Raw genomic sequence first — 15,247 nt, forward strand, 5'->3', positions numbered from 1 at the left:
TATAATATCATGGTTACATAGAGTGTAAAACTGTAAATTATCACCATTCTGTGAAATGTTAGAACATATTTCTTTATTCGTACAAATAGTCTGGACACAGAAAGATAACTCCTTGTTCTTCTGTGGCGGAAGGTATTGAGTTGTTTCCCTTGAAAACAACGATTGATGAACAGAATAATTTGTGAGCATAAGTTTCTGTAGGCCTTGTTGACACTATAGTGTCTCATCTACCTGCATACTCCGTACGACATCCCTGAGTCAACCCAGCTCTAATGAGTACCTGGGTCAAACCAGCTCTATTGGGTACTTGACTCACGTAAAGGAAAGTAAAGATAATAGAGCCTAATGTTGATCACACTATTCCTTTCTATGCCGAGGTCACAGGTGAACTCTACTTCATCTGCCAAGTATATGGTCAGAGTAACATAGCAGCCGATTCAAATTAATTATCAGTAGATCTAAACTACCGCCCGCTTTTAATTAAACACTAACAACACATTTTATTTGACAACATTGGTTGAGAATTTTTTAATTAGTAACTAAAAACAAATAACACTGTATGTAAATTAATTCTACTTGATATGTACATGTACAAGCTATGGGCATGGTCAAAATGATGACGTATAAATTGTACACATATGCTATCACCACGATATGAATATCTTTGGAAAATTTAATTAACACAAACATTAGAAATAAAAAAAAAAACTTTTTCTACAAATTATATGTACAACAATTCTAGAACGATTTTTAATAATTAAGTACATAAATACATTTCTGTAAATTCGTCAACAAAATTGTCAATTTAATCAGCTTTGAGTTAGCGTATACACTCACATACATACACACATACATACCACACATGTTACAAATAATATTTCAAATACGTTGTTAAAAAGACATGTGAATCACAACCAATTAAAAACACATAAAAAACTGTTTAAAGAAATGTACATTCTCCTGTGGTGTAATAGGTTTTGTTACTCAAACTTCACTTCAGATATATATGTTCAGATATATATGTTTTCAATATTCAATTCATCGGTAAGCATTTTTACACTACTGAAAGTAGCAAAACAAAATAAAATTATGCAATTAACACATGCATATCAAGATGCACCGAATCATGACCGCTCATCTTCCACAACAAAATTAAACAAAACATGTTTTAATATAATATTTCAGGAATGTTATTAAATAAATTTTTTTTAAAAATTTTGTTGGTTATTTGAAATCCTACTAGGGTGTTTTTTAGTGCAACCAAATTAATTAAAACTAAGAACTATAATCGGGGGCTTACATGGGCTCAGATAAAGATAGCAGCCCACAACAAAGTATGGAGGAGAGGTGTGGTTGCAGCCCTTTGCTCTTCGGGGGCCTAACAAGACTGAATGAAAATAAATAAACCACAATGAAGTCGTCTGAACTCCATACTTTACTAGACCTTGTATTCACACACATACCCCCCAACCCACACACACACAACTATAAAAAGTAACTGACCTTATGACCCCTGTATATGTACAGTTAAAATTTACATAAAATCGTCCTAATTTAATTAGTAATTAACTAAACTGAAACTTATCACGGGGGGAGACTTTATTGCTTGTGAAAGATGAAAAAAATAATAATTTTAATTGGTTTTAAGTATTTTGGCTTTAAAAATTTGGTAAGTAAATACGACATAAAGCTTATAACTAATGTTGCTCTGTTATAAATCAGTCTTGTTATTGTAAATTAGCTTTGTAATTATAAATATTTTAACTTTTTTACTGATAACTTATGCGGTTGTTGTTGTTGTTTTATTTTGCAATACCACAAGACAACTCTAAATTTGTTTAATTTATTAATTACTTCCCTTAAAACAAATTATAAAGATAATATTTTAAACGTATTAATTTTCAGAATCATCTACTAAAAAATATATTAAAAAATAATTTTAAAACTCTTTAAAAATAAAAAGAGATAATCCAATTGTTCCCCATCACCTTAAAATCACAAGGATAAAATTCATCTCATCACGTCTGTTAAGGGCGCGCTCCGGTGCTAAAAACCTTTATCGCTGTCGTCACTATAGTACTTCTCCTTGGCGGGTTTCTGCACGAAGGTCTCCTTCGTCTCGTACACGGGGCTGTACTGGGTGGGGATGAAGTCGTCGTAGCCCTTCTCCGTCGTGGCGCCGTAGTTGGCGCAGCCGCCGTTGTAGTGGCTGTTGCTATGGTTACTGAACTTCCAGTTCTCGTCGTTGGGTCTAAAACACGAAACGCAGAAAAAAAAATTAGTAAAAAAAAAATAATTTTTTAATGATATTTTAAAAACTGAAATAAATGGTGAAATTAAAGTAATATCTTGTAACAAGCCAAACAAAAACAAATCTTGAAATAATATGTTGACATTTTCAAACAAAACAAAAATAAAAAACCAACTAAATAACAGACTATTAAAATAATATAAATGCGGGTTGGAGCAATAAAAAGACAAGAACATGAAGAAACGAGTTAGATTGGTACACTTAAGCCATCGATTTCTTGAGGGAAGAACACAAACTTTATAGTCTTCGAGTAAATTAGCAGCAGGGTCTTGTTGATGTATGGTGTGATGGCGTCGTTACATAAAAGTTAACCAAACCATTCAAGGTTTAACTCGCGATCTTGTATCACGTAAATGCCGTTATATAGTAGGGAAGTAAGTTAATTTACTGTTATTTTAATGTTTGCTGTGTTCCTGTATTAGGAGTACCTACATGCTATTTGCATTGTAAACTAAAGAACTCCTATGTTCGCCAATACTAGTTAGTAATCGCCAATGTTAGCTAGTGTTCGCCAATCCTAATCTATAATCACCATTTCTTGTTATATGGTAATAAATTCTTAGTTTGAGTGTGTGTTGAGGGTGCGTGGCTGTACTTACTTTATGTGTTCAGGGGCGTGGCTCAACTTGAGTGTGTTCTGAGGGGTGTGGCTCTAATTGAGTATGAACTGAGGGGTGTGGCTCTACTTGTGTGCTGAGGGGTGTGGCTCTACTTGTGTGCTGAGGGGCGTGGCTCAACTTGAGTGTGTTCTGAGGGGTGTGGCTCTAATTGAGTATGAACTGAGGGGTGTGGCTCTACTTGTGTGCTGAGGGGTGTGGCTCTACTTGAGTGTGTGCTGAGGGGTGTGGCTCTACTTGAGTGTGTGCTGTGGGGCGTGGCTCTACTTGTGCTGAGGGGCGTGGCTCTACTTGAGTGTGGGCTGAGGGGTCTGGCTCTGCTTGAGTGTGTGCTGAGGGTGTGGCTCTACTTGTGTGTGTGCATCAGAGGCGTGGCTCTACTTAAGTGTGCTGAGGGGCGTGGCTGTACTTGTGCTGGGGGCGTGGCTCTACTTACTTGAGTGTGTGCTCCGGCCTCCATGTCTCATCCCCTGGGGGTTCCGCCCACGGCTGTTTCTCGCCTGAAGCGAAGATGCCGTAGAAGATGACGCCGGCAAAGTGGATGAGACTGGCTATCAGGAAGACATACTGCCACTCACTCTTGGCCTGAAAAATAGCCGGAATTCGTTCAAGATAAGTAACAATTAGAATTTTTAAAAGCATGAAGTTGTATAAGATAAACTTTATGAATAATAAATTTTAAAAAGATATGGTATTTTAGGTATAGTTGAAATGAAAATTATAAAACAAAATAATCGAAAATGTTGAAGTGATGGACTTGGTACTAAGTGAATCAGTGTATAATTGCTAAAGTTTTGAGTAAGATCCTTTTATTAAAGGCTTTACTCTGTAAGCCCATATATTTTTGAGAGCCTTAACTCTATTTGAAAACCTACAAATTTGTGTACGCCTTTAGAAAAGGCTTTACTCTCTATGTAAGCCCACATGTTTTTCTACGTCGATGTCCTCTCCTCAAAACCCACCTGACGTCATCTTCCCCCCCCCCCCCCACACACACACAACATCGTCTGTACACGTACACTCTCGCACATAAGCCCTCAAACCGTATACGTCGTCTCCCCCTCCCCATAGTATTCTTGTCACACTTTACCCCACATCCGCCATTGTATCACCCCACCCCGAACTCATCCCAAGCATAAGCCCCCCCCCCCCCCCACTACGCCCCTGTCTTGAGAGTAAGCTACGACTCTCCCAAGAGCCCAGCCCGCTACAGAAGAAACCACCACCCTGGCCCAGCCCGCTACAGAAGAAACCACCACCCTGGCCCAGCCCGCTACAGAAGAAACCACCACCCTGTCCCAGCCCGCTACAGAAGAAACCACCACCCTGGCCCAGCCCGCTACAGAAGAAACCACCACCCTGGCCCAGCCCGCTACAGAAGAAACCACCACCCTGGCCCAGCCCGCTACAGAAGAAACCACCACCCTGGCCCAGCCCGCTACAGAAGAAACCACCACCCTGGCCCAGCCCGCTACAGAAGAAACCACCACCCTGGCCCAGCCCGCTACAGAAGAAACCACCACCCTGGCCCAGCCCGCTACAGAAGACACCACCACCCTGGCCCAGCCCGCTACAGAAGAAACCACCACCCTGGCCCAGCCCACTACAGAAGAAACCACCACCCTGGCCCAGCCCGCTACAGAAGAAACCACCACCCTGGCCCAGCCCGCTACAGAAGACACCACCACCCTGGCCCAGCCCGCTACAGAAGAAACCACCACCCTGGCCCAGCCCGCTACAGAAGAAACCACCACCCTGGCCCAGCCCGCTACAGAAGAAACCACCACCCTGGCCCAGCCCGCTACAGAAGAAACCACCACCCATCTTGTGGACGACTTAAGGGTGGGGCCGGCCTTATTCCCGTGCCGGAGACGTCAAATTAAATTAGCTCCCTTTCTCATAAATAAACCATCGTCACGTCTGCTAGGAAATTATGCTGTCGCAGGATTTTAACCCCTGGCCAACCTAGCCCCACCCTCCTTTCCCACCAATCGACGTAGGATTTTAACCATTTACTAATTTAACTCCCTCTTTACCATCCACCCCAACCCAAATAAACGTAGGATTTTTACCCATCGCCAATATAACCCCACCCCAATTTCTTCCCTACAAATCTAAGTAGGAATGTAACCACTTAACCATCTAGCCCCTCCCCTCTCCACTCCTTCCACCCCCATCAACATAGGATTTGAACCCCTCACTAAATTAACCCTCATCACACTCTCCCCCCCCCACCCCCCACCCCCCACTCATCCCAAATACACGCCTACACTAAAGCCTCAATGCCACAATATTTTCTGTAATTGTATATTTTGGAAATGCTGCCTTTTGGGAATTAGTTCTAATTAGTTCACATTTTTAGATGTTCAACTTGCTTTACTTTTTAATTATTTTTTTGTTTACTAGTTTTGTTAGACACTTCATCTTGAGGTTCGAATCCTTTTGAAGCCGGCTACAGCTGGTACCTGACCTAGCCGGTACCTGGCCTAGTCGGTAGCTGACAACACATGGCGGGACTCTACTTCACCTATACTTTAATGCAACTCTTTAAGAACATATCTACTATTGCATTTAAAGTAATACATTATATCAATGTATCATTTATCCTAGTTATGTGACCAGAAGGCCTTTAAACATCAATCAAATTCACAAATTATGTTCTAATCTATTCTTTTCTACTTTGAATCGACCGTCTGAAAAACCAATCGTTGAAAGCGACACAAACACACTCTCCCAATTGTAAAATCACAAAATCGACAGAACATATAAACCGCTCACCAACTTCATTCACCAGCACATAAAAACTATTTTAAACGTATCGAAACCATATGTAATTTCTGTCACGATTACCCCCCATACTTGACTCTTCCTGTAAGGACCTTGCTCATCGTCTGCAAGAATTCCTTTAGAGACCCAGACATTCAACGCACGTGCCAAGACCTCTTTACCTCGTTTTTTTTTCTCTACTTGTTTTAAGCACGCGAAAATTGTTTGGGCACAAAATGAAAGTAAAAGTGGATCCGTTGAACTACACAAAAGATAACAAAGATCTGCTTTTTACTTGAGCAGAAAAAAAACGTTTTTTTTTCCTATTTTTAATGCAGTTTTATTTTACCTTTTATTTTCATAATGTCAAACTGGTTATCTTATGTGTTCACAGTTCAAAAGCTGCGAAAATAATTTTAGAATTCTACTTTTGTTGTCCCTTTGTGCTGATTCTTATAAGTTTTATTTTTTGCCATAAAAACCTACAGCGCAGGGAGAATCAAATTGGATCAGAGACTAGATAAAACACATTTCATGTCGCAGGAAAAGCTTGTTACATTTGATTTGAGCGTTCAAAATATACAGGAAAAGCTTGTTACATTTGATCTGAGCGTTCAAAATATACAGGAAAAGCTTGTTACATTTGATTTGAGCTTTCAAAATATACAGGTGACGTGTGCTGGGGTGTTAAATTAAAATTTAAAATCACCACTTTAATTTGTAATTTTTTTATTTTAACTAGGTTTTCTACTTAAATTAATTTGCCTATATTTTGTACTGTTTATATTGTGAGTTGTGGAGATCTATTATACATGTTTGACGTACTATATCATCGCTGGTGATGTGCGTTTGTGGGTGTGAGTGTGTGTGGGTGTCTGTTTAACCTTCTCAACGTTGTTTCCTACCATCACTGGTGTGTGGGGGGATGTGGGGGTGTGTGGTGTCTCTAATAACTTCTCCACATCATTACTACCATCGCTGGTGATATGTGTGGGGTGTGTGTGGGGTGTGTGGGGTTGTCTTACCTTCTCAACATCATTCCTACCATCGCTGGTGATGTGTGTGGGCGTGTGTGGAGTGTGTGTGGGGGGTGTGGGAGTTCGATAGTCCCATCAGGATGTGGGTGTGTGTGTGGGGTGTGTGGAGTGTGACTTACCTTCTCAACATCATTCCTACCATCGCTGGTGATGTGTGTGAGATGTGTGGGGTGTGTGTGGGGTGTGTGTGGGTTGTGTGTGGGTGTGACTTACCTTCTCAACATCATTCCTACCATCGCTGGTGATGGCATGCACTACGATAGGACACAACATCCCAGCCAAGGTCCCCACAGAGTTGGATAGTCCCATTAGGATGTGGGTGTGTGTGGGTTGTGTGTGGGTGTGTGGGGTGGGTGTGTGACTTACCTTCTCAACATCATTCGTACCATCAATGGTGATGTGTGTGGGTGTGTGTGTGGAGTGTGTGTGTGGGGGTGTGACTTCCCCACTCAACATCATTCCTACCATCGCTGGTGATGTGTGTGGGTGTGTGGGTGTGTGTGTGGGTGTGTGTGTGGGTGTGTGGGTGTGTGTGTGGGTGTGTGTGTGGGTGTGTGGGGTGTGTGTGGGTTGTGTGTGGGTGTGACTTACCTTCTCAACATCATTCCTACCATCGCTGGTGATGGCCTGCACTACGATAGGACACAACATCCCAGCCAAGGTCCCCACAGAGTTGGACAGTCCCATCAGGATGTGGGGTTGTGGGGGGGTGTGTGTGGGGGTGTGTGGAGTGTGACCTACCTTCTCAACATCATTCCTATCATCACTGATGATGTGTGTGAGATGTGTGTGGGTGTGTGTGGGAGTGTGTGTGTGTGGGGGTGTGTGGGTGTGTGTGTGGGTGTGTGGGTGTGTGTGTGGGTGTGTGTGTGGGTGTGTGGGGTGTGTGTGGGTTGTGTGTGGGTGTGACTTACCTTCTCAACATCATTCCTACCATCGCTGGTGATGGCCTGCACTACGATAGGACACAACATCCCAGCCAAGGTCCCCACAGAGTTGGACAGTCCCATCAGGATGTGGGGTTGTGGGGGGGTGTGTGTGGGGGTGTGTGGAGTGTGACCTACCTTCTCAACATCATTCCTACCATCGCTGGTGATGGCCTGCACTACGATAGGACACAACATCCCAGCCAGCGTCCCCACAGAGTTCGACAGTCCCATCAGAATACTGGCGTACCGCGGGGCAATGTCCAGATGGTTCACATTGAAACCTGCAAGCAGAGACAAATCACGTGATTTCAACCCCAGTAGGGTAAGGATAGGTGAAGTAGAGTTGGACACTTTGATTTCATTAATTTATATAGAAACTAATACCCAGCTACCTTCAAATTTTCATGTATAAGTGATCAAAAACTTTTGATCAGAAGCCTTGCTTACAGTTTATAACAACACTAAAATACACTAAAAACCCATAATGCTATATTGCATATGCGCGTATTCCGATTCTACGATAAAAACCACAGATTTGTCTTAAAAGTGCCAACGCTATCATCAGGTGAGTCTCTTTGAGAACCAGCAAGTTCAATGTGCGTTAGAACTAATTTCCGCTTCGTTACCTTTAAGCTCATTGATGTGTTTTTTAGATAACCGAATCGTTGGTTACTTTATACCCCAGATCAGGGGTCTCCAAACTTTTCAGCCCGAGGGCCGCATTAACTATCAAATATAAGTTCGGGGGCCAGAGTTTCTTCCAGGCATCTCATTGGGTTGGCATTTTTCCCCAGCCACCTACAACAAACATTTTTTTCCGTGGACAAAAAGATCTCCGAGGGCCGAATGAGAGGACCTAGCGGGCCACATCCGGCCCGCGGGCCGTAGTTTGGAGACCCCTGCCCCAGATGATTCATTCTTAGATCTTTTTTTTTATTAAACCCAACTTGATAACATTGAGATACATTGTGACTCTCTTGGACCCTGTGTGATTGTGTGACGCTGAGTGATTATATGTGATTGCGTGACGCTGAGTTACTTTGCGTAATTGTGTGACGCTGTGTGATTTTGTGTGACGCTGAGTGACTGTAATTCTGTGTGATTTTGTGTGATTGTTGGACTTTGCAATATTGCGTGACGCTGTGCGATTCTATAAAATTCAGCACTTTCCTATGTATTCTATACTATATTAAGTGCTGATCTATATGACTCTATATGTACTTTTATTATTAAAAAAAACTTTGATTATTTTTCTTCCAACCTAAATAAAGTTAACTCTTAAGCTTCTATGCCATCTTTCAACCAATTTACAACTTAATTCGTCTTACCCTTTACCCCTCTACCCCTAACGCCGCGACCCCCCCCCCCCCCCCCCCCCCATCGCAGGGCCATCTATTATTCACCACGTGGCCCGCCCGTGGAGAGGCACCCGACACGCTCCGGTGACCGGTGCTCTGAAATGTTTTCAACCAATCAGCGATCGATAAGTCGCTGTGTCTCGATTGGGCGTCACGGTCGACTGAATCATTCAAACGATGACGTCAAATACCTGTACGGCTATTTCAAACATTAATTTTAAAAATGGAAAACCGTTTCGCAATAATTTTTCTTACGATTTCCTGGCAACGACGTATTTAATGTTTAACAGAATCCGTTTTTATATTTTTATTTCTAATTTTTAAATAAAACGTTGGAATGAAACTTTAGAAAGATTGCTAAATGGTTTCCTTGCTTTAGAAAGCCAAAGAGAATAAAATGTCGATCGGTCCTTTCAAGACATTTCACTCAGAACTTTAGCGTTATATGGTTTGAAATTGTACAGGATCGTTTTATTTGTTGCTATATTTAACCATTAAAATCTTCACACGCAGGAATTACACTTCACAATTGCGCACCAAAAAATGGTGCGTAAGAGTTGACGTTGTTTGACGCAGAAGTACAAGTTATGGGGTGTGGGAGTAGGCATAATAGGAAATGGGAGTATGGATGATTGTATGTGGTAGCTATTTTATGCTACATAGTACATTTTATAAAAGTATTATCTATTTATAGAGTCCATAGTACTTTAGAAACAAAATTCGACGCGGTTAATTACATTTTACTGGCATTTGATGCGCCCAATGACATTTTAGTGACATTTGATGCGGCCATGACATTTAGCAGACATTCGAAAGCTCAATTATTGTCAAAATAATTTTGAACAAAATCTTACGAGCATTAAAGATCAGACAACCAAATTATACAAAATTACAAACATTTAAGTATTTTACACAAAACTTGGTTAATTATTCTGAGTCTAAATTAACACAATTAAAAAATAAATTAAAAAATAATCGGTTTTAAAATATCAGCAAAATGAAAGTAATTTTCAGTTAGGAATTATTTTTTTTAGCCTAGTATTATAAATTTATATTTAGAATAGACTGGCTCTAAACTTTGGTATTCGTTCGTTTTTTAAACGATTTTTTAACCATTGCAAACATAGCGAGACTATCTAAATATTGTTATAAATATACGTAAACGCTAACTCGAACTGTTTTTCAAATCATTAAATATATTTATTACAGTATAAAGAGTGAAAGAAAAGAAAATAAACATAACTTTGGAATAGAATTGGAACTTCTTTAACTTCAAATCAATTTCTCTTTTTTATTCTTAATTTCTGGAAAGCCAAATAATTTTTTTTAATGAAATTCACTTTTGGGTTTGGATTTGTTTTCTTATTTTCAAGCCGACAGAATAAATCAGTGTTCACTTGTACATCCGCGTGGGGGGAAAGACGTGTTAAAAATGTATTAAAATTTGAATTTAAAACGTTTAAAAAATCATCACTTTTAATTGATCCCCTATGAATTTTTAACAGGTGATTAAAATACTCTTAAATTTTTTAATTAAATGTATGCATCCAAAATATGTCTTGCCCTATTTTAGACTTTCAAAAACAGCACAAAAAAAAACGAAAACTTCTCATTAAAAAAAAACTTTAAACCGATTACACTAATTAAAACTTTTTTCTTAAAAAATTAATTAAAACCAAATCAATATTTGACTGTAGATAGTCAACAAGGTGCTTTTCACAACTTATACTCAAACATAATTGTTTCGAAAAAACGTGTCCAAGCGATTATATTTTTTCTTTTTTTTTCCTCTTTATTTTCCCTCAACTCGTCAAATAAAGCCCCTCCTCGAAGCCCGGATTACAGGCAATAACGACGGGCGATGCTAGAACTCATTAGGGAGCCTCTACAAACCCAGCGCTCGCGAGTCGGGCGTCTATGGCCGGTCCATAAGCTGATTACCATCGTCATTTCGCAACCAGAGAAGATCGGAAGGATTTGGAGGAAGGGGGAAAAAAAACGCCACTCCTTAGCTAAAGCTGTCGCAGGACGGAAGTCTTACCACGCATGCGCAGGGCGACATCTAAGAAGGCAGCCAATCGTTCGATATCATCCCATTACGGAAGCATGTCAGCGTGGCCTTATAGGCATAAACTATAGCTCGGCTGGGCCAACATAAACTACAGCTCGGCTGGGCCAACATGGGCATAAACTATGGCTCGGCTGGGCCAACATACACTAGCTCGGCTGGGCCAACATAAACTACAGCTCGGCTGGGCCAACATAAACTATAGCTCGGCTGGGCCAACATAAACTACAGCTCGGCTGGGCCAACATAAACTATAGCTCGGCTGGGCCAACATAAACTACAGCTCGGCTGGGCCAACATACACTACAGCTCGGCTGGGCCAACATAAACTACAGCTCGGCTGGGCCAACATAAACTACAGCTCGGCTGGGCCAACATAAACTATAGCTCGGCTGGGCCAACATAAACTACAGCTCGGCTGGGCCAACATAAACTATAGCTCGGCTGGGCCAACATAAACTACAGCTCGGCTGGGCCAACATAAACTATAGCTCGGCTGGGCCAACATAAACTACAGCTCGGCTGGGCCAACATACACTACAGCTCGGCTGGGCCAACATAAACTACAGCTCGGCTGGGCCAACATACAGCTCGGCTGGGCCAACATAAACTACAGCTCGGCTGGGCCAACATAAACTACAGCTCGGCTGGGCCAACATACAGCTCGGCTGGGCCAACATAAAAAACAGCTCGGCTGGGCCAACATAAACTACAGCTCGGCTGGGCCAACATAAACTACAGCTCGGCTGGGCCAACATAAACTACAGCTCGGCTGGGCCAACATAAACTACAGCTCGGCTGGGCCAACATAAACTACAGGGCCAACATAAACTACAGCTCGGCTGGGCCAACATAAACTACAGCTCGGCTGGGCCAACATAAACTACAGCTCGGCTGGGCCAACATAAACTACAGCTCGGCTGGGCCAACATAAACTATAGCTCGGCTGGGCCAACATAAACTACAGCTCGGCTGGGCCAACATAAACTACAGCTCGGCTGGGCCAACATAAACTACAGCTCGGCTGGGCCAACATAAACTACAGCTCGGCTGGGCCAACATAAACTACAGCTCAGCTGGGCCAACATAAACTACAGCTCGGCTGGGCCAACATAAACTATAGCTCGGCTGGGCCAACATAAACTACAGCTCGGCTGGGCCAACATAAACTACAGCTCGGCTGGGCCAACATAAACTATAGCTCGGCTGGGCCAACATAAACTACAGCTCGGCTGGGCCAACATAAACTACAGCTCGGCTGGGCCAACATAAACTACAGCTCGGCTGGGCCAACATAAACTATAGCTCGGCTGGGCCAACATAAACTACAGCTCGGCTGGGCCAACATAAACTACAGCTCGGCTGGGCCAACATAAACTACAGCTCGGCTGGGCCAACATAAACTACAGCTCGGCTGGGCCAACATAAACTACAGCTCAGCTGGGCCAACATAAACTACAGCTCGGCTGGGCCAACATAAACTATAGCTCGGCTGGGCCAACATAAACTACAGCTCGGCTGGGCCAACATAAACTACAGCTCGGCTGGGCCAACATAAACTATAGCTCGGCTGGGCCAACATAAACTACAGCTCGGCTGGGCCAACATAAACTACAGCTCGGCTGGGCCAACATAAACTACAGCTCGGCTGGGCCAACATAAACTACAGCTCGGCTGGGCCAACATAAACTACAGCTCAGCTGGGCCAACATAAACTACAGCTCGGCTGGGCCAACATAAACTATAGCTCGGCTGGGCCAACATAAACTACAGGGCCAACATAAACTATAGCTCGGCTGGGCCAACATAAACTACAGCTCGGCTGGGCCAACATAAACTACAGCTCGGCTGGGCCAGCATAAACTATAGCTCGGCTGGGCCAACATAAACTATAGCTCGGCTGGGCCAACATAAACTATAGCTCGGCTGGGCCAACATAAACTACAGCTCGGCTGGGCCAACATAAACTACAGCTCGGCTGGGCCAACATAAACTACAGCTCGGCTGGGCCAACATAAACTACAGCTCGGCTGGGCCAACATAAACTACAGCTCGGCTGGGCCAACATAAACTACAGCTCGGCTGGGCCAACATAAACTACAGCTCGGCTGGGCCAACATAAACTATAGCTCGGCTGGGCCAACATAAACTATAGCTCGGCTGGGCCAACATAAACTATAGCTCGGCTGGGCCAACATAAACTACAGCTCGGCTGGGCCAACATAAACTATAGCTCGGCTGGGCCAACATAAACTACAGCTCGGCTGGGCCAACGTAAACTACAGGGCCAACATAAACTATAGCTCGGCTGGGCCAACATAAACTACAGCTCGGCTGGGCCAACATAAACTACAGTTCGGCTGGGCCAACATAAACTATAGCTCAGCTGGGCCAACATAAACTACAGCTCGGCTGGGCCAACATAAACTATAGCTCGGCTGGGCCAACATAAACTACAGCTCGGCTGGGCCAACATAAACTACAGCTCGGCTGGGCCAACATAAACTACAGCTCGGCTGGGCCAACATAAACTATGGCTCGGCTGGGCCAACATAAACTACAGGGCCAACATAAACTATAGCTCGGCTGGGCCAACATAAACTACAGCTCGGCTGGGCCAACATAAACTATAGCTCGGCTGGGCCAACATAAACTACAGGGCCAACATAAACTACAGCTCGGCTGGGCCAACATAAACTATGGCTCGGCTGGGCCAACATAAACTACAGGGCCAACATAAACTATAGCTCGGCTGGGCCAACATAAACTACAGCTCGGCTGGGCCAACATAAACTACAGCTCGGCTGGGCCAACATAAACTATAGCTCGGCTGGGCCAACATAAACTACAGGGCCAACATAAACTATAGCTCGGCTGGGCCAACATAAACTATAGCTCGGCTGGGCCAACATAAACTACAGCTCGGCTGGGCCAACATAAACTACAGCTCGGCTGGGCCAACATAAACTACAGCTCGGCTGGGCCAACATAAACTACAGCTCGGCTGGGCCAACATAAACTATAGCTCGGCTGGGCCAACATAAACTACAGCTCGGCTGGGCCAACATAAACTACAGCTCGGCTGGGCCAACATAAACTACAGCTCGGCTGGGCCAACATAAACTATAGCTCGGCTGGGCCAACATAAACTACAGCTCGGCTGGGCCAACATAAACTACAGCTCAGCTGGGCCAACATAAACTACAGCTCGGCTGGGCCAACATAAACTATAGCTCGGCTGGGCCAACATAAACTACAGGGCCAACATAAACTATAGCTCGGCTGGGCCAACATAAACTACAGCTCGGCTGGGCCAACATAAACTACAGCTCGGCTGGGCCAACATAAACTATAGCTCGGCTGGGCCAACATAAACTATAGCTCGGCTGGGCCAACATAAACTACAGGGCCAACATAAACTATAGCTCGGCTGGGCCAACATAAACTATAGCTCGGCTGGGCCAACATAAACTACAGCTCGGCTGGGCCAACATAAACTACAGCTCGGCTGGGCCAACATAAACTATAGCTCGGCTGGGCCAACATAAACTATAGCTCGGCTGGGCCAACATAAACTATAGCTCGGCTGGGCCAACATAAACTACAGCTCGGCTGGGCCAACATAAACTACAGCTCGGCTGGGCCAACATAAACTACAGCTCGGCTGGGCCAACATAAACTACAGCTCGGCTGGGCCAACATAAACTACAGCTCGGCTGGGCCAACATAAACTATAGCTCGGCTGGGCCAACATAAACTACAGCTCGGCTGGGCCAACATAAACTACAGCTCGGCTGGGCCAACATAAACTACAGCTCGGCTGGGCCAACATAAACTACAGCTCGGCTGGGCCAGCATAAACTATAGCTCGGCTGGGCCAACATAAACTACAGCTCGGCTGGGCCAACATAAACTACAGCTCGGCTGGGCCAACATAAACTACAGCTCGGCTGGGCCAACATAAACTATAGCTCGGCTGGGCCAACATAAACTATAGCTCGGCTGGGCCAACATAAACTACAGCTCGGCTGGGCCAACATAAACTACAGGGCCAACATAAACTATAGCTCGGCTGGGCCAACATAAACTATAGCTCGGCTGGGCCAACATAAACTATAGCTCGGCTGGGCCAACATAAACTATAGCTCGGCTGGGCCAACA

General features: G+C 43.7%; 1 protein-coding gene across 1 annotated transcript in view; it reads right to left on the minus strand.

The window, feature by feature from the left end:
- Positions 1 to 512: 512 nt before the first annotated feature.
- Positions 513 to 15,247, minus strand: part of LOC131952280 (vesicular glutamate transporter 2-like) — a 189,983-nt gene continuing 175,248 nt past the window's right edge. The window contains exons 13-15 of the mRNA XM_059314882.1: positions 7,796 to 7,941; positions 3,365 to 3,513; positions 513 to 2,251 (exon numbers count right to left, since the gene is read on the minus strand). Coding sequence (XP_059170865.1) covers positions 2,047 to 2,251; positions 3,365 to 3,513; positions 7,796 to 7,941 — 500 coding nt within the window. The 3' untranslated portion in view covers positions 513 to 2,046. The remainder of the gene's footprint in view (positions 2,252 to 3,364; positions 3,514 to 7,795; positions 7,942 to 15,247) is intronic.

This window comes from Physella acuta, unplaced genomic scaffold (genome assembly GCF_028476545.2).
Source record: "Physella acuta isolate Inbredline_101_S28 unplaced genomic scaffold, ASM2847654v3 ptg000863l, whole genome shotgun sequence".
Lineage (NCBI taxonomy): Eukaryota > Metazoa > Mollusca > Gastropoda > Physidae > Physella > Physella acuta.